A 20,193-nucleotide genomic window follows, 5' to 3' on the forward strand; every position below is an offset into this window, starting at 1 on the left:
ACACGCCACAGACTAGACACCCCCCCCCCACACCAGGTGTATATGTTAAGTGTTAAATCCCTGTTCTCCTTACAGGATGGCAAAGACATGAAAACCACTCACAGGCTTAGGCCTGTTCCAGAACAACTTAGCATATGTGTATTTACTCAGCAAATAGTTTAGGCCCTTCCCTGTGCCCTAAAGCAATAGTTTCCATCCCTGTGTTTTCCTGTGGCTCATGGTAAGAAATCCCATTTTCAGTGGGATCTCAGTGAGCCCCCCATTCAGAGATGAAGTCTTGAGTCTTGCTTATCACGTGGTATGCCCAGTGCAGTCTCTTGGTTCTTTTTGGTGATGGTCATGACCCACTTACTGACCTATTCTACTACCTGACCCTGACCTTTAGTTAAAAGAACCTAGGGTTTAAAGGGCAAGCAAAATCACTTCCCTTCCCTGTAAGTGCCTTAGCTATATCAGGCAAGCCACAGTACTTACCCACCCACCCACGGCTGTTCCCCTGAGACCCTAAGGCTGGCATATTAGCATGCCACACAGCAAGAAAGCAGGCACTCTGTAAAAGACACCTGCTGACCTGTCTCCTTGCGATAAAACAATTTTAAATTAGGTGTTGAAATAACTCACTTCAATGTCTAGGCCTGTAATTCCTGGCCCTGGTGTCCAGGAGCAAGGCTTCAGGAAATGTAGATTACTTTGTGGGGGCAGGGTGGGACAGGCCAGTAGCTTTCAACAGCTTTTCAAAGCACTAGGAAATGAAAAGAAAAAAAAAAAAACTGCTAAGAACCATAGCCGTAGAGGTTAAAACTGTTTCCAGTACTATAAAAGAGAGCAGAGGAGAGGCAGGGTGGTCTGGCCCTTGGCTGAGCCTCTTCTCCGGTTTTCATGGTCTCTCCTGATGTCCTGTCCTTCTTCCTTCTTTCTCTTCTTCCCATTCCCACCTCTTCCCATCACCCTGGCTATGGCAAAGACAGCAGCCAGAAGAGTCCCCATCCCAGCTTTCAAAGGATGGTGGTGAATCCTGGTTGAGCAGGGAGGGCTTTATCCTCCTGCCTCAGACTGCCCCTGCGGGCCTGCTGCTGGCTGCTATTAGGTTTAACTCCTGCTCACAGATACCTCACTATGCTTTGGCCTAACAAACCCTCCTTGAACCCTTCCAAAAAAGCCAGCCAGACCTGTGGGTGTTCATCTGTCACAGCTCAGAAAGTCTCATTTCCAGGCCATTAAACTGTGACTGGCTCCAGAGATGTACAACTTGTCCATTCTCCCAGTCCAAGGTGGATGTCATGCCCTTCTGGGAGCACCTCAAAGTTCTGAACAGCTTTTATGTAAACTGTCCCATGATTCCATTCCACAGTGGGCCCCGTAAACTACACGGCTACCCTTGACCATGAGAGAGAGCCTTCTGCCTGTTCTTTTGAAAGCCTTAGTTTAGAGAACTAATGAAGCTTTCCTGCCTAGATCACAGTGACTCAATGGAGTGTTTGCACGCTTTCTGTCATCAACACGAGACAAAAGCAGTGCCCTGTGTTTAGAGTCTAAGACGCCTGCACAAGCCCAAGGCTGCTGGCAGGACTACTTCATATGCACTGTTAACTCCTGACTGCTTTTAGAGCCACCAATTAGTTCTGGGCTTCACCTGGGTCTCCCAGAGCTTCAGGGGTTTTTTTTGTTTTGTTTTGTTTTTTTGTAAGTTCTTTCTTTCTAGTTTCTCTGCTGAGGCCTGCCAGCACTTCCACGTGTTCTCAGAGCAGTCACAGTTGCCTTCAGTTCTTAAAGTGGAATCACAGTATAAGAGCTGGGAAGAATTTTAGGTGGCATTTCTCAGCAGGCAAAAAGCCAGGACCCAAAAAGTCAGGACACCAAGTTAGAGCCCCATGTCCTTCCAACAGTATAAGGCAAACCACGGTATAATGTCTGATAACAGCGCAGACCACACACATCGGGACCTCAGCTTGGAATGTCCAGGGTCATTATGACAAACATGTACTGCTTAACTGCAAACCCACCAGATTTTTGTAATTGTAGCTGCTGCTGTCGTTGTTGTTATAAGTTGTTTTTATAAGCAGTGGCCCAGAATAAGGTACTGTGAGGAAAGCCAATATACAGCGCAGACAGAGGTGGAACTGTGGTCCTTCTGTGATGAAGAGAAAATGAGAGTTGGAGGTTTCTCATCTGGAAACCTGGTTGTCAGGACTCTGAGCAACACAGACACTCAGGGGTGCCATCATGGAGAAGAGAGCTAAGGCACCTTCACCAAGAATCACCAAGGGAATACAGGCCAGGAGGCTAATGAGCTCTCATTTGCATTGAAAGGTTTCCCCTTGGCGACAATGCGGAGGCTACACTGAAGGTGACATCCCAGAAGAGGTGACAGTGGCTGTCTTAGTCAGGGTTTCTATTCCTGCACAAAACATCATGACCAAGAAGCAAGATGGGGAGGAAAGGGTTTATTCAGCTTACACTTCCACATGGCTGTTCATCACCAAAGGAAGTCAGGACAGGAACCTACACAGGGCAGCAACCTGGAGGCAGGAGATGATGAAGAGGCCATTACTTCTCCTAGCTTGCTTTCTTATAGAACCCAGGGCTACCAGCCCATGGATGGCACCACCCACAAGGCCCCCCCCCCATCCCCGATCCTTGATCACTAATTGAGAAAATGCATTATAGCTGGATCTCATGGAGGCATTTCCTCAAGAGAGGCTCCTTTCTCTATGATAACTCCAGCCTGTGTCAAGTTGACACATAAAACCAGCCAGTAGGATGGTTCATAAAACAAGACACATAGGCTGCAGTGAGCTTCAGAAGCAGAAACAGAAGGCAAGAAAAGACTAGAAATGCAATGAACAGTTCCTGTTGACCGCCTGAGTATGAGGGATAATCAGGCATAAAAAAATGAATATGTTCCCTCAGGTGGGTAACCTGAGTGGATGGGTTACTGCAGGCTATAAGGGGAAAAGAACCAAGAAGGTAGGTGTAGGGCATAGGGCTTTGCCCCTGCTGGACAGGAAGAATCTGGACAGTTAGGTAAGGATCAGCCAGTACTTCACACTTAAGTACTAAGTACTTTAGGTAGCAGAACTTCACACTAAATCCATCCTTGGGGTATTGAACTGCATTTCAATATAGGCAGGATTCGGGCAGGGGTTAAAGGTCTGCACAGTGAAACTTGTTGACGAACTGTGTGCCCTGGCTGATCTTTACCTCAAGTCTCTTTCTGCCATGCGGCAGAAGTCTTCATCACTCAAGGGGCCGTGCAGTGATCGTTCCTGTTTGAAGCGGGGTGGTCCGTGAAGTTCTGATGCTCTCGAGATCTAAGGTGATTTAACTTTAGGACAATGACTAGAGAGACTTTGGTGCCTTTGGCGGATGTTGTGAGGAACAAGACATTTTGAAAGGCAGTAAGATAACTTAGTCAGCCTTATCTCCATTTCTCAGCCCGGAATGGAACGGGATGAAACAGGTGAGCGATCACCGTGCTCAGACAGGGTGGTCCTTGACTGATCGACACACTCACAGGTAGACTCTGACCCCAGGTTTTAAGGCATGGGAGATAGATAAAAGATGAAAGCAAGAGACCCCAGGCTTTTGCTGTGGGTTTGGTAGGGAGTCAGGGAGGGGTCAGCAAAAAGCGGCTTCTAAACAGCTGTTACAGTATGACTTGCATCAAAATGCCAGCCTCCCCAGAACCTGCTAGTCCCTTCTTCTAGAGACATACATTTGTTACCACTGGAGAACTGGAGTTAAAACAGATGACAAACCCAGACAGTTTGAAAAGACGAATGGATATAATTAGGCCTGAGAGATGACTGGAAGGACTGTCACTGTCCATTCGTCAAATTCCTTTAAAACTCATGTGCAGAAGAGACCTAGCAACCTGGTTGGTGAGGGGGAAGCAGACCGGAGCCAGTAAGATCACAGGGATAGGGAGGATGCTTTAGAAGGGGCCACACAGCTGCCCGAGGTGATGCTAAGTTGTGCCATAAAGGCAGCAGTTTTACATTTACTAATTGCTTTCATATTGAAAAGATTTAGTTGTAGTTTCTTTTGTTTTGTTTTCTGTTTTAAGAAATGGATTTAAAAGCCAAAGGATCTTAATTTATAAGACACTGGGGAGATGCCAAGATGGTAAATCCCATACAGGCAGTGATAAGACATGGTGCCTTTTGGCATTTAAATTCACATTCCAAAGATAACACTAAATGCATCGCCTTTGTAAGTGAAGACGTTGAATCCTCATCGGAAGCCCTGTAACAGTCCTGTAAAGCTAGCCATTCATTCATAGGATTTTGTTTTTCAGCAAATTAAATAGGATGCATTTGGGGAAGGGGGCTGAGGAGAGAAGGTATGGGAAGAAACCTCTTACCTGAGACTTGCTTGCTTGGTTGCCATCCGACCCAACTCCCACCCTCGAGCTCCACAGACCGAGCCATAATGCCCACTGAGCAGCTCTGTCAAATTCCACCGGCTGCATTAAAAGTCTTCACTTTGCCAGTGTTCCCCCAGCTGAGAATAAGGCTCCCTTTCCCAGCTCTTAATGATTTCTCAGTGGAGGGTAGAGGCCACTAGACATGGGCTGGTGTTTACCGCTGGAAGAAGCATGCTGCCCTGGGACAGCAACGTTCTTTTCACCCTCCTTCCTAGGCTCACTGGACCTGCAGCCCACATGACACTTGAAATGGCACCACCAAGCAGCTGTTTCAGAAGAGACAAACTTAGCTACTTAACTCATTGACCAGCAGAGAACTGGCATCAGAGACAGCCCCAGAAAGAGGTTCAGAATTTGGATAAACACCCAGTTCTATGGCCACTTTCTCCAACTGTAAAAATGGAACAATAACATTGATCCCTAATAACACTGAGTCTAACAACATTAGATAGTAAGAGAATTAAATGTTAAGAATCAGGCTGGCTGGGCTGGTGAGATGGCTCAGCAGGTAAGAGCACTTACTGCTCTTTGGAAGGTCCTGAGTTCAAATCCCAGCAACCACATGGTGGCTCATGTAATGAGATCTGACACACCTCTTCTGGTGTGTCTGAAGACAGCTCCAATGTACTTATTTATAATAATAAATAAATCTTTGGGTGGGAGCGAGCGGGGTCTACTGGAGGAAACCGAGTCGACCTGAGGGAGCAGAGGTCCTAAAAAAAATTCAATTCTCACAACTATCTGTACAGCTACAGTGTGTACTTATATGCATAAAATAGATAAATAAATCTTTGAGAAAGAGAGAGAGAGAGAGAGAGAGAGAGAGAGAGAGAGAGAATCAGGCTAGAGAGATGGTTCCATTGGTAAAGTGCTTGCCTGGTAGGCAGGAGGACTAAGTTGGGTCCCTGGCATGTATATAAAACTGGAAGGCATGTTGGTTATATGTTTGTAATCCCAGAGCTAGGGTTTGTAGAGACAGAATTCCCAAGGCTTTCTGGCCAGTCAGTCTAACCTCAGTGATCAGATCCAAACCTCTGAAAGGCCCTGTCTTAAAAGACAGTGAACAGTGTCCCTAGGATGACACCCAAGGGTGTTCGCCAACCTCCACATACATGCAAACATGCACACACATGTGCACATATACACATAAGCATGCAGACATATACACTAAAAAATAAATAATATGGAGCCAGGCAGTGGTGGCACACGCCTTTAATCCCAGCACTTGGGAGGCAGATTTCTGAGTTCGAGGCCAGCCTGGTCTATAGAAGAGTGAAAGCCTGTCTCAAAAAAAAAAAAAAAACCAAAACAAACAAACAAACAAAAAGTTGTGATTGAAGAGGCCAGAGAAAAAGGGAAAAGAATGAATTAGCAGGGTGGTGCTGGAGCATTCCATTAATCCCAGTACTCAGGAGGCTCAGGCAGGCAGATTTCTGTGGATTTGAGGCCAGCCTGGTCTACAGAGCAAGTTCCAGGACAGCCATGGCTAGCCTGGACTCGAAACAGAACAGAACAAAACAAAACAAAATAAAACAAAGCAAAACTTGTCAGACCTCAAAGTGGATTTCAGTACTGTTCGCTGTGGCCTGTGGTCCACATGGGTGCTCTGGAGCTGGAATTCAGGGATTTTCTTCTTCCTTTCCTTTTCCTTTCTCTTCTCCCCATCCCTCCTTCCCTTCCTTCTTTGTGACCAGGTCTCATTACATAGCCCTGGCTGTCCTGGAACTCACTCTGTAGTCCAGACTGGCCTTGAACTCAAAGATCCATCAGTTCCTGCTTCCCCGAATACTGGGATTAAAGGTGCTCCCAATCATGCCCAGGGAGAATCCTCATTTTCTAAGTCCCCTAGAGTGTCTTGAGAAGCCCGTGACTCAAGAAAGGGAAACCATAGTGGAGGCTTGAAGCTTCTATTCTAAATGTTAATCACATCCAAATTAAGTTAAATGTTTTTAAAGATTCAGAGTGGAAAATCGCTTTTCTTTAAACCTCAGGCTTCTTGTACTTCCAAAATCAGAAGAATTTTCCCTTTGCAAGGTACTTTGTGTCTGTGTTCTAGGACAAATATTGAGATCTAGTGACACGCATCATTACTTGGCCTTAGGGGGTACATAGCACTCTTAAAGTAATCCTATAGGGACAGTTGAGAACTTAGCTTAGTGAGGGATTCTAGGACCATCTCCATCACTAAAGGATTTCTACCTCCATCCAGATCTAAGCTGTTAACAGTCCCCCACTGCACTCAAGGCTGGGAAGGTACCCCTGCCTGCTCACGTTGAGATCATTCTTGCTTTTATACAGCTTTGGCTCCCACCTCCCCAGGATCCAAGCACTGCAAAGCACTAAACAGGATTCATGTTATTTATCTATTTGTTTGTTTGTTTACTTATTTACTTATTTGTTTGTTTGTTTACATATTTGTTTGTTTGTTTATTAGTTTTTTTGAGAAAGGGTTTCTCTGTATAGCCCTGGCTGTCCTGGAACTCACTCTGTAGACCAGGCTGGCCTCAAACTCAGAAATCCGCCTGCCTCTGCCTCCCAAGTGCTGGGATTAAAGACGTGCGCCTCCACCACTGCCCGGCTTCAATCACAACTTTTACAAGCCTTTTTTATTCCTTGATCCAGAGACTTTCCAGTTCCTGTCCAGCTTTCCTGGCGCTCCACTATTTCTAAGGTCTCTTCATACCCTCCCAGGTCTTCTTTTAAATCAGAGGAGAGATTCAGTAAGTGTCTCAGCACCAAGTCTCAGATCCAGTTGGGCCACCGTTGGTTTCCAGGCTGTTCGCCTTCCTTAGGGCTTCCTAGGCTGTGTCATGGAGAACAGGAGAGGTGGTAGAGGTCTGTCATCCCTAATAGGAAGTCACGCTTCTAGCTGGAACTGTGTCCGGAAGCTTCCGTTAATCATTCGTAAATTAAGGCTGTAAGGTAGACCCTGCGTCCTTTTCCTGAGCGGTGTCCCCATGGATATCATTCTTCCCTTGCTTTGGAACCAGAGGCAGGTGATGTGGTTGGTACCCTTGCATCCTCCAGCTCTCACTCAGGTCTCCATGGAAGAGCTTTTAAATGGAGCCCCGCCCCCGCCAGCCCCCCCACAGTCATAGGAGTCTACCTACAATTACAGCTGGCCACCTGCTTGCCCACTGCATTACCTAGGCCCCTGATCTCTCCAAGCACTTCCTTATGTTTGACTCTCCCAGCATCTTCCCTTCCACCACCCTTGTTCAAGGCCGTCAACTGCCCACCAGGCATGGCCTCACTCCTAAGCCTGCTACAGGCACTGAAAGTCATTTGTTCCTGTAAATAATGTATTTGTAGTACAAGGCTTCTGAGTGTGAGGGTTATAAAGATGATTAGAAAGACCCCATTCTGTCCTCGGGAATCATGAGGTGGGGGTAGGATAGCAGAGTACGAAAGAAGCAGTGGAAAGCTATCCAGGGTACGGTCAGGATGACCTGGGCCAGCTAAATCACCATTTTATAGAACATTCTTGGGTCTCTAACCACATCACCCATAGAGGTCCTGGTGATATATAGATACATTCAGTCTCCTGGTAAATATCTGTTGGGTTAGAGCCTAGTCAGTATTTTGGCAGATGAGAACACATAAAAGCCAACATGGCTTCCAATGAAAGTGGGGCAGAGCCCCTGGGACTTGCTCATTGATTGGCTGTAGCTAAAGAGGGAAGGATGAGGTCAGCAGTAGAATACAGGTTTCTGAGTAATGTAGCTGGCTGGATAGTAGTCGCGAGAGGCTCATATTTGGGAAAGAGTGACAGGAAGTCTAACTGGAGAATGCATATCTGAGATGCTAGCCAGACCTAGCAGGCATCTATCGCTGAAGGTAGGAAGTGGCCATTTTGGCATTGTCAACATGCAGTTGGCTCTTGAGCCTTCAGACGAAAGATTTTACCCATGCACAGAGTGCATAGTGAAGAAGAAGGAGCATGCCAAGCCTCTCTAGCTCATGGGTAGTATGGGGAAAACTGGAGAGATGCTGTAAGCTCGGTGTTGGGGTAAAGAGGGGATGGCAGGTTCACAGGCCCATGATACCTGATTTCTGCATCCCCAGAGGGGCCTGGGAGCCTCAGACCCAGTAGCCACTGTGAACACCGCATCTACAGAAGACATGAGAAACAGTCTGCAGAGAGTGGCTCAGTGCGCCTGCAGTTTTAGTGGGACTTTGTCCACCAAGAAAGTTTCAACAAGACACAGTTCTGAGGGAAATGGCTTCCAGGCCAGGCTTCAGGAGAGCCAGGCACCAGGCCCAACCTGAAAATGCTAGTTTCCCAGAAGCCTCCAGGAGATCACAGGACTCAATGGGTCATCTTTGGCTGTCTGCCCTGCTGTCAAGAGATCGCAGCAGCATTGTTTGGCTAGATTTAAAGATTTCTGAAATAAAATCAAAAGGCCTGCCCTGTGGAAATGGGCCACACAGAGTAAAACTTTGTCCTCTGGAGGCTTCTAGATGCTAATGGCTCCTCTGTGCCTTGCATGTGGCTTTTGCAGAGAGTCATTTTCCCTGCCTTCCAGAGGCTCCATATCTATGCAGGATTTGCAGAACCAGGTATACACTGAAGACAGATTCTGGCCCAACATGTGCTTATCAGCTCCTGGCTTCTGCTCCCGCTCCCATTTTCTACACTCAGCTGTCAAGCACAAAAGTAGTTGCTTGAAATAATTGCCTTATAGTCTTGGGGAGAATCTGGCTGGTCCAGATATTTCCCCGTCTTTTGCATTCTTCATCATGCAAACCTGCCGTTGTATAGTTGGTGGATGGATGACTTAGGGGAGATGATGTTTGCTTGTTTAATTTTTTTGAAGACGTTGTTTTTAGGCTCACAGGAAAGAAAAATGGAAAGGAAGGTACAGTTCTCATCCACCGCCCCTCTGCACACAGCCTCCCATCCTCCGCCTCCTTACCAGAGCAAGCATGTTTGTTAGGGCTGACGGCTCCATGTTGACACACTGTCAGAGTCTGTGGCTTGTATTAGAGATTAGAGGCCCCATGGTCTTGAACAAATATCCAATGGCATAATAGGTATCTATTAGTACCCAGCAAGTTCTCATGGCCTTAAAGATTCCGCACGCTCTGCCTGTGTAGCCCACCCTCCCCTAGCCACAGTGGGACAGTTTTTATGAAGGGGTTAGGGGACAGTGTGTGTTAATGTGGAAATCCCAGGGGCATACCAATAGTAATCGCTTTCCTTAAATGTCTGCCTGTTATGGGCCATCAGCTCTGTTACCAGGTCACTGCGCTTGGAATTTGTCCTGCTGTCCCCTCTTCTTGTTCATGCTGCCATTTCCTAGACCACGAACCTTACCCAGGTGTCCTTGTGCCTTTTCAACTAATGGCATGTAGGGGGTTGAGTCCATGACTAGTGGCTCCTGAAGCTGGCCACCTTGCCTACCTCTGTTATATTTTATTTATAAAGTCACACTCAGCAGCACATTCCCTCTATGTTTTCTGAAGCGCTTACAGAGAGATAAGATATGGAAATTAGGTAGGCAGAGAATGGAGGAAAGAGCCTGAGTACAAAGCTAAGTTGGATGCTGAATGTCCTCCAGCTCACGACAGGTGGTCTGAAGGGAGTGGGTTGTCTGGATTACATAGAGCAGTCGATCTGCACCAGAGATCAGATGGACAGAGAGAGGAAGCACTTTGCTCATAAGAGGAAGAACAAACCGTAAATTCTTTGCAGACATTGAGTGAATTCCCTCCAAAATGAGAAGCCTTGGGCTTACACTTGAGCACAGTGGAGTAATGGCGTGTAGTGCCCAAACATGGCTTGCTGCCACTAGAAAGGACCACAGGCAGTGTATACGCTAGATGAAGCATCTCCAAAGGGTTGGCCTTGGGGCTAATTGCTCTGATGCTCAACTGGCTGCCTCTGCACACAGTCTCCCATCTCTTTATGCCTTGTTTTTTTTTTTTTTTTTTTTTTTTTTTTGCTTGTCTCTTAAGATAGCATCGTGACATCAGTTCCTGATAGGAATGTATTAATGTATGTGACTAGTTTGAGTTAAGTGATTATAACTAAAGTGGAAAAGCAAAGGATTGTCCCTCTGTCCTGCCCGAGGCCCATTATGACTCTTTCTGTTACCATTTACCATTTACTGTATCATGGGGCCACCCAATGACATAGCCAGCCCCAGCCCCGGCCCCACCCAGTCCTTGTTATCAGATGGTGTTGGCACCATTTAAGGGAAGATCGTTCTGTGAACACAAAGGTTCCTTTTGAGGGAGAATTAAGTCTTTACTGCTGAGTTTGAGAATGTATGCTACTGTTTCTTCCAGTAAGCATTTGAGAGGAATTCACATCTGGTGTTTCAAAACACCTGTGTTCTGTTGAAAGAATAATTATGCTCCTGAAATGTCTCAGGGTTAATAAGTACCTCTCTGAGTCGTCCATTTGGAAATACATAATCCAATATTGTTCTGCTATATTATTGGAGTATCGCGAGAGGGAGGGGCTCCCTTGAGTAAACAGATATCTTGTTAATTAAATTCCATTTTTCTTTTCTCTGCCTCTCATTTCAGAACAGTTTGATCACCACTGTCCCTGGGTAGGCAACTGTGTGGGGAAAAGAAACTACAGATTTTTTTATATGTTTATTTTATCCCTGTCCTTTCTGACAGTCTTTATATTTGCATTCGTTATCACACACGTCATCCATCGTAAGTATGCCTGGCGGAACAGGTGACGTATGCAATCATTTGCCTGACCTTGGCTTTTCTGATTTGATTCTGAGTTACTATTTCTGACCATTCTGGCTTTCTCTCCATCCCCCATCCCCTCCTCCCTTCCAGCCTGCTCACTCTGGGCTTTACTTTCTCCACCCTTCTATGTCCCTCCCTCTTTCTTAAACCTCATCCCTACAATGGCAGTTTCCAGGTGACACCTGGACCAGATCCCAGTTATGATAACAAGGTATCACACTAACATGCCTGCCCTCTCCAACCTCAGTGATGTCTGCTGGGGACTCCCTGAAAGGTCCATCCCTCCATTTTTCACAAGGAACTACAAATATAATGATAACTACTGAATAGCTGAATCTGCTCCTAAATGACCCATGGTTTAAAAATATATATCCCTAAAGGAAGAATGCGGCATGGTATTGACTGACCATAAAAATATACATCCCTAGAGGAAGAATATGGCTGGGGACAGGTACTGGGTTTACTCCTACCCACATTATATATGTTTAAAATACACGTTCAATGAGATACTCAGTTTTCTGCCAGAGTATGAACAGTCTCTGACATATAAAGAATGTGGCTTTTTTTTTTTAAAGTTAGATTTGAGGGTAAGTGATTTTAATGTATTTGCATAAGAATTCAGCATTTCTTTTTCATTGTGAAGTTCATACTGAGCTTCTTTGTCTCCAAGTCATTCCCTCTCCCACCACCGGGGATGGTGAGAAGGAAGTTAATTGGTATTGAGCTACAAATCTAGACCTTTAAACTTCCATTAGAGTGTCACTGCCCACATTAGCGAGCAGCTGGCCTCTCAGTCATTCCCGAAGTAAAGAACCCATTAGCAAGCACACAGCCTCCCTCTGGTATGTTTCTGGAAGTATCTAAACAGAGCGGCTTTATTGTCTTCCCCTGCTGGCATGGATCTTATGAATGGAGCAGGCTAAGGCTCTCTGGATCCATTTCCCACTCCTTCTGTTTGGGTAGAGGCCATGGATGGACTGAGGAAGCAGGGGTTCCGACTGGCTCCCACTGGTCTCTAAGCAGCAGTCAAGTGTAGCCATCAGCTACCCAGAGGACTCACAGCTATCCTAATCTACAGGCATTTCTGATATGATTCTCTTGTCCAGACGGGACACAGTCCGGGAATACATGCCTGAGAGTCTAAGTCAGTGGGTTTGTGGGAGAAGCTAGGCACTCGTCAGAGGCCTCTTCCATGCCAGCTAGAGCTGGTGCCAGGGTGGCTTTGCAGAAACCCCTCTTTCCTGAGGCTTTTTGAATCCCCCAAAAATGGCAAAAGCAGAGCTGGCCTATGGATTCACACACAAAAGCAGCAGAGACAAACCCAAGGGGGTTAGGTGTTGTTTGGAAGGAAGCAATTATTCACATGGGCAGAGAAGCACCCATCCCCTGAATATACGTGATACTCAGAGATAGTATTTTTGCCTTACATTCTTTTATAAATTTTATAAACCTTCTTATGAAAAAAAAAAACTCGCAGATAAATAAAAACATCATTGCGCAATTAACCAGGGCCCAAACCCTGTGCCGCACCAGGAATCTCAACATGGCTGAAATAGGCACGCCTTACAGTCTCACATCCTTCAGGGAAGCTCAGAAAGCTTCTGTTTCACACTATGAGGTTGCATTCCGAGCCTTGCCCTGTGTTCCAGAGCTTTCAGGCTGCTTTTCTCCCTTGCTCAACCTTGTATATAAGCACCAGGAAAACATATATACACACTCGTAAACCTCACAAGCTTTCACACTCATACCTGGCCACATGTTGGCATGCACCGGCACACACACACACACACACACACACACACACACACACACACGTCTGTTTAAAGTGGGATGTCATTATATCAAACACAAAGCACAAACCTTCTTCTCAGATTCAGCTTAACTCAACCTCCCCAATGTGTCCTTGCAGGACAATGACAACTCCATCACCCAAAAGGAGTCAGTAAATGAGCTTTATCTCTGTTTATTCTGGGTAGCAGTAGCTACGCAGGAAGACTGTTGCTGGTAGCTTAACTAAATTCCTAAGACCTCTACTGCCAAAAGTTAACAAATGTGGGCAAAACAGAAGAAACCATGTAGGATTTTGTTTTCCTGTTAAAATGAGGAGAACACAAGAGTAATCAAAGATATAATTTATGGGAGAATATACAGATACGCATCTGCTTTCATTGAAAAAAAAAAATAATGTCCTGCAGATGTTGGTTCTAATTCTGAATCTGCCATCTTGTGGAAATCATGCTCTCTGATCAGTAAACAGGGTGCCCTCAGGCTTACCAAATACAAAGATTGTTTAGAGGGTGTTAAGACACCTGGTCTCTTATGTAGATAAAAGCATTGAACATGGGGGTGAGGTGGGGCCGAGTGTCTGAATAGTAAATGTTGGCTTCATTCCCACAGGTTCACAGCAAAAGGGATTCCTCGATGCCCTTAAGGACAGTCCAGCGAGATATCCTTTCTGGTGGCTCAGTGGGGACGTTGCTCGTGGAGTCAGTCTTTCGTCAGCCCCTCCACTCTTTCTTTATTCTTACCTCTTTAGTTCTCTGGCTTTGGCTTGTCTTCTCATAGTCACACTCTCAGTCATCCCTCACAGAACATTCCCTTGTAGGAGAAATGGCATCTGAACCTCGAGTCTCCAGGTGACTCACCCAGCCCTGTCCAAACTGAAGAGCGCCTTAGCTAGAAAGCTATGCATGGAGTTTTATCTGCCCCTCCCTCCCGCCCCAGAAGCCAGCTGAGCTTTGGGCTCCATCAGGTTAGGCTGAAGTAGAGCTGTTAGCCTGCCTGATGCCACTGCGGTTAGCAGGTGCTGTTCCCCTTCATGGATGCCCAGGTATGAGTCTGTTTGGGGCGTGGGGCCGCAGATGAGAGTCCTGGGCTACTTGGGAGACTCTGGGGTGCTTAGCAATGTTCCTCTGCAAGTGCAGTGACCTCTGTTGTCTCTAGGCAAAACTCTTTCACAAACCTGAAAGGTTTAAGTCATTTAGATAAACGGGGACCATTTCCTACCCCCCAAGCAGTGCATCTATTTGTGCACCCTGGTATTTTGAATCTTAAAAGAAAAAGAAAAGTCTGTATGTTAAGTGCTCTGTGGGCTTCTGCCGAGTGAGCCTATGCTTCTGCTGATTCGCTGTGGAATCAAACAAAAGGGCCAGCTGACCTAGCTCCTCGGGACTCGGCTGTCTTTCCTCCTCACATAAACGGGGTAGACCGCATTCGAACTGTTCATTAATCTCATGAGTGATTTTCAAAGGTGGTATGTAAACATGTGCTGGCTCTGTAAAGTAAAGCCACCCGTGCAGCTGAGCCCCAGGGTATGGAATGAACGCATTTTGTATGTGTGTGTTGGGGAGGGGGTGGTATTTGCACAATAGACATTGTCTCCTTCTGGTCCCACAGAGCACTGTGGACTGCACAGGAGGCTGGTTACACATACATCCTCAGTAGTCAGCTGATAACTTGTTAATGGTGTCCGTACAGTGGAAGGAGACTGGGGAATACTGATAATGAGCAATAGGGGGGTGGGGGGTGTTGAAGAATAAATTCCACGTGTCCTATGTCCTGTTAATGATGCAGAAAACTGGAGCCAGTTACAGGTTAGCAAGGTGAAAGGATAGTTCATGGAATCAAGTGCTCATGGGAGCTGCTAAGAACAGGTTCAACAAGGGATGGCACCCCTTGTTCCTTCCCACAGCACCCAGAGGGTGACCAGCTCCCCACAGCCATTGCCACCCCCCCTAAACTTCAGAGGATATTGCTTCAAAGGGTCTTAAAGTAAAGCTTTGCCTGTGTCTTTCCCAGAAACAATCACGTCTTATGACAGCAGTTCTCAACCTTCCTAATGCTACGACCCTTTAATACCTCATGTTGCGGTGACCCCCAACCATAAAATTATTTTGTCGCTACTTTATAATTGTAATTTTGCTACTGTTATGAATCACAATGTAAATATCTGATGTGCAGGATATCTGATCTGAGAACCCTATGGGGCTTGTAACCCATGGGTTGAAAACCACTGTTTTATGAGAACCAGCCCCAAGGCTGGTCCCAGTGTGTGGTGGGTGAGTCTGACCTGTAATGCTGCATGCTTACAGAGCTGTCCCTTGACTGATGGTAGTACTGGCTGCAGCTCACCCTCTCCAGACCTTCAGGCTTCAGAAGAGGGTGCTATAAACTTCCAGAGGCAGGTTTGAGTTGGATTGTCTGAGTGCTGGGCCAAGCCTCGTGGATACTGGCAGGTACTCTAGGAGGAGGGGAAAACTTGTCTTTTCAGACTTTTGGTGGCTTCAAACCTGGTCTCCTGACCATGGCCTAAACATAAACTTTGATGAGAAATAAAGGTCCAAACAGAGGCTACTCATAGCAGATTTATTCTGAAAAATACCCAACTAAACACCAATGTCACCGAGGAAGTGAGAGAGGAGGGAGGCACGTGGACCTCATAGTTAACCACAGCACCTTACCGGAAATGTCAACATAAATTATGGCAGTGTTGACCAATGACAGGCATGACTTTAGGAGAAAAGAACTGCCTACCAGCCTCAACGGTGTATAGGACCAGTGTGGCCCACTAAGAGTGGACAAAGAGGGAGAGAGAGGGTCACAAACAGCCTCAAATAGAAGGGACCCAGCAGGCCTCATCCCAGTCAGCACCACAGCCTCACCTTTGGGTAGGTCCTCCCTCGTCTTTCCCATCTCTTCTGCCTCCCAAGGCCTGCCCACCACTGCAGGGCCTGCCTTTGATGAGCCACGCCTGAGGGTCACAAGGCTGAGGACGTCAGACCCTCGCCTTTGAAGCACAGTCAATTCAGAAGAGCCTGGTCTATGGTGACAAGCCAATGCACACCAAATGCCTGCTCCTCTATCCCGCATCGGCAGGGCTGGGCGTGTAATGTCATAGACTATGCTTAGGTGAAGCAAGGGGCAGCTTGGTGGGGAAAGCAATGTGGTGAGAGTCCTGGCCTAAGGATGGTGGGATGATTCTGAGGACATTGGTGTGACTTTTCCCATCTCTGAGGCAAAATACCTCATAAAAGTTCTCTGTCTGGAGTGGGGGATGAGGAGATGAGGGGTAGGGGCCACTTTAGGTCGTGGCTGTAGTCCCTCCTGGTAGAGCTCATTGAGGCAAGAGCTTGTACTCTAGGTTCTTCTCATCTTCGAAGACCAGGCAGCAAAACCAGGACCAGAAACAGACTCTGCCTCTATCCCTCAAATCTGACCCCCATGACATATCCCTACCATTTAAGCCCCAGGTTACCAAAAATTCTGTAACCTCCCCCCAAAATGTGCCTCTAGCTGGAAACTGAGCTATAGGGAACATTTTACGTTCAAAACACAACAGGAGGTCATATGGGGTGGGGCACCTTGGAGACAAAGGATCACTGGAGACAAGGGAGATACTAACATTGAATTGAACATTGAAGATTAAATGGTGAGTTCTGAGATACAATTTACAAAGAAAACTTCAAAGATTGATTTTGTGCTCTCTCTCGCTCTCTGCCTCTCTGTCTCTGTCTCTGTCTCTCTCTCTCTCGCACTCTCTCTGTCTCTCTCTGTCTCTGTCTCTCTCTGTCTCTGCCTCTCTCTCTCTCTCTCTCTCTCTCTCTCTCACACACACACACACACACACACACACACACACACATCTTTATCACCCCACAGTAACTTTAGGGGATCCCCTTTAGTTACCCACTTGTCAAACAGAAGGAGGGAAACATGGAAACCATACCCCGCAGGAAAAGACCACTGGTCAGACATGTCAGGGAGCCATGTGGCAGACACTTCCTCCCAGTCTACTCATGCTCCCAAGGGCAGAAACCCTTGGGAACATGTGCAGGGGAGACCAGGATACCCTGGGCATCCTTGAAGAACCCCCAGAGAGGAGACCCTGCCATGAGCCATCACGTCAATGTAGCATTAACATCTCATTAAAGGGATTACAGTCATTTGTAATCATGACTTATTGTTCGGAGCTCCCCAAATGAAAAGGGTTTCTGGTGGTTGGTAAATCAAGTGGCAATTGATTCAGCATTTGCGAAGGCTTTCCCCTAGAAAGCCTCTTTATCTCCAATTTGCATTCATTTCGATGCTTGCCCGCCTGAGAGGCCCCCACAGACTAATGGGCACTGGTCCCTTTTAATGGAATTTACTAGAAGGTTGGCAGAAAGAAGGACACCATGTGGCATAGTGGGAAAAAAATGAAGCGTTGGCCTGTGCTGGCCTGCCCATGCTGGTGGATATTGATGGCCAAAAGTATAAGAAAATCAGGACAGACACCCTCAGTGACAATACAGCTGCACCTACCTGTCCAGCAAAACCCAGTGACATGCCTAACACCACCTAAGCAAGAGCCACAGTCTCCTCACATCAGCCCTGCTCCACTCAGAAAAAGAGGCCAGTGCCTTCCCACCACCCCCAAACAATGAAAGGAAGGGAGGCCTGAAGCTTAAGCCTCCAATTAGTAATATTGCATAAGGACACAGTGTGGATAGCGAGTTGATTAAGGTTGAGAGTTCTTAAAATCATCCCAGAAGAGCTATAATAGGAAGAAAGGAGGGATTTCCCTCGCCCTTCATCGTGTGGACTTCTTGTCAGTCTTTGTATGTTCTTCCAGAAGGTCTTGGGAAAGTTGGAATTCATGCTTGCACTCTCTCACATATACACCTACATGTGGCTAAGGGGTAGCTGGTGCCTTACAAGGACCCCTACTCTTTGCATTGTCCTGCAATTTGACTTTGTTTTAAAATATTACGCAGAGATAAGTCTACCTCATTCTTTTCTAACTACCTTCTAGAACTCTAAGCATAGGCAGCGTGGGTGGGTATTTACGTTCCTTCCTTTCTGTCCTGTTCCAAAGGTGAGATTGTAGAGCCTAGTACAGTGGTATGCACCTACAATCCCAACACTTGAGAAGCTGAGCTTGAGGACAGCCCCTCTGTGTGGGCAGCCATGTCAGGCAGCACCCACAGACAAGGAGCAAGGAGGGTGGAGACCGTGGCCAGTAGGGACATTGACAGGAACATGGTTTTTACCCACTGGGTTCCTAAACACATCTTGGGAATGGTGTTGGTCCATGGCCACCTGCCTCAGAATCACACATCCATTCTCCCAACTTTGAATTTGGCCCCATCCTTGTGCTGTGAGCCATGTCTGGACTCACCCTGTCCCAGTGCCATCCCTTGCTCAGATGACTAGCAGTGTCTCTCTGTGCCCTCACGGTGGCGGCGGTTCCTGCTCGGTTTCCCACTGTTCTTATACAACTTGTCACAAAATGGCCTTGGGAGCCCATTTGTCAGACTCTGCTTCTTAAAAGCTCTAGTTGGGATCCTGGTGACTCCCTCTGTGAATCTGGAACCTCTACACAAAGAAGAGGGACTGTGGGTAGATGAACCTGTGAAAGAGCCACCTCCCCTGTTCACAGGGTCACTCATTCATGCAAATGGCCACCGTCATGGGTAGGTGGCCAGGTGACAGCACAGTTGTGTTTTCCTACCTGTAGGTAAAGCCATCCATCTGAAGGAGACCTCAACAGTACCCAAATTATGAAGGAGCCATTCCTGAGAGGTGTACCTGCTTCAGTAGAGGCTGCCAGGCAGATACAACCACAAGCCACCAACACTGTTTCTTATGTTTTTTTTTCCTTATGTTTTAGACAGCACCCCCACCCCCATGTTGAGTTCTCTCTAATGAGGACTATTGAGTTCACACCTGAAGCATCGTGGAAATAGCAGAAAGAAGAGGGCCCATGCAGAGCCCTCTAAATGTAGTCCCTCCCTGGCCATCCAGCGATCCTTGTTGCTAAGGAAACCCACCAACATGCATTTCACACTTGGCCAAAAAAAAAAAAAAGAAAAATAGTGTCTCCATCTTGGCCTCACCATCATGAGCACCAAGCCTACACAAAGGCTGCCATACAGCACTGCTGCGGCTTGGGGTCTTGGAAAAGGGCCTGTATCTCCTAGAGGTCCAGGGACTCTGTTTAGTTTGATTCTGCTGTGACTAGCTATGTGAGCTTTTAAAGGGGACTTGATCTCTGGGCCTCAGCTTCCTACCTGAAGTAAAGAGATTAGGAAGAATCGGGTCAGCTTGACTCTGTGTCTCCGCGATGTGGAGGCACTTCAGGGAAGTCTTTTAGGTTTTGTTCTTGTTTTGTATTTCTGAGATTATATAAAAAAAAAATTGTTTTCCTGTGAATCTAAGAAAAGGACAAGAACCCCAAGAGACTGAAGATGTAGTTTGTGGTTTCCCATTGTCTATGATTCTCCCCAGCCTGAAACATCCTTAGCCATTTTGCGTGGATCTCCCCCAAGTCTCTGCATTACTTTCCCCCTTCTCCCTCCAAACCCGCTGCAAGCAGAGTTTGTTCCCTGGAGCACTGAGCTGGTGCTTGCCCAGCCTGCTCTTTGGGTTCACAGGGAAGGCTCTGGAACCCTTTGTAGGCCAGAACTTTGTCTGAGACTTAGAGCATTCTGCTCTTAGTGCAAATTCTCAGGAGTTTCAGAGAGTTTATAGCTAGCCCCTGACCAAAAAGGAGCTGCCTGTCTTATTGGATGGATGCTGAGAGACATGGAAAGAGTCTGGCAGTGGAAATGATTGTCATCCGAAGCCATCCCTGATTCAGTCAACAAACATCCAACTTCTTACTGAATTGACTCTCAGTGGAATTTGTTTCTTCTCGTTTCTATTTTTAAAAATGAGCAGAAGGGTTTTGCAACTTTTAAGAGACAAGCACTCCCTGGTCCTCCTTATAGGGCAAGCTGCTGGGGTCAGTGAAATATGGTGTTGGAACATCTGTACCTGAATCTGAGAACAGATATGAGGAGAGCGCTTCCTCCAGTTTCCTCAGATGCCCAATCTTATAAGAAGGATCCCTCTGTCCCTTGAACTGGAACGAGGTCCACCTAGGACCACTGACCTCCAGCAAGAATCAGGAAAAGAGCCACTGAAGAGTCCTCTTGTGCTGGCTGTGTAGACTCCTGGCGTTCAACACTCAGTCCTTGTCTGTGTTTTGCTAGGGTCTCAGGTAGACAAGGCTAGCCTCAAAGTCACCCTGTAGC

At 46.8% G+C, this 20,193-nt stretch overlaps 1 protein-coding gene across 3 annotated transcripts in view; it reads left to right on the forward strand.

Moving 5' to 3' along the window:
- Zdhhc14 (zinc finger DHHC-type palmitoyltransferase 14) overlaps positions 1–20,193 on the forward strand; it is a 99,926-nt gene that overhangs the window by 48,045 nt on the left and 31,688 nt on the right. For 2 of the 3 annotated variants that reach the window (XM_031350644.1, XM_031350645.1), the window contains exons 3-4: positions 10,961–11,098; positions 13,538–13,586. In XM_031350644.1, coding sequence (XP_031206504.1) covers positions 10,961–11,098; positions 13,538–13,586 — 187 coding nt within the window. The remainder of the gene's footprint in view (positions 1–10,960; positions 11,099–13,537; positions 13,587–20,193) is intronic. The other variant, XM_031350646.1, reaches the window with a different exon arrangement.

Source organism: Mastomys coucha, unplaced genomic scaffold (genome assembly GCF_008632895.1).
Source record: "Mastomys coucha isolate ucsf_1 unplaced genomic scaffold, UCSF_Mcou_1 pScaffold5, whole genome shotgun sequence".
In the NCBI taxonomy this organism is placed as follows: Eukaryota; Metazoa; Chordata; class Mammalia; order Rodentia; family Muridae; genus Mastomys; species Mastomys coucha.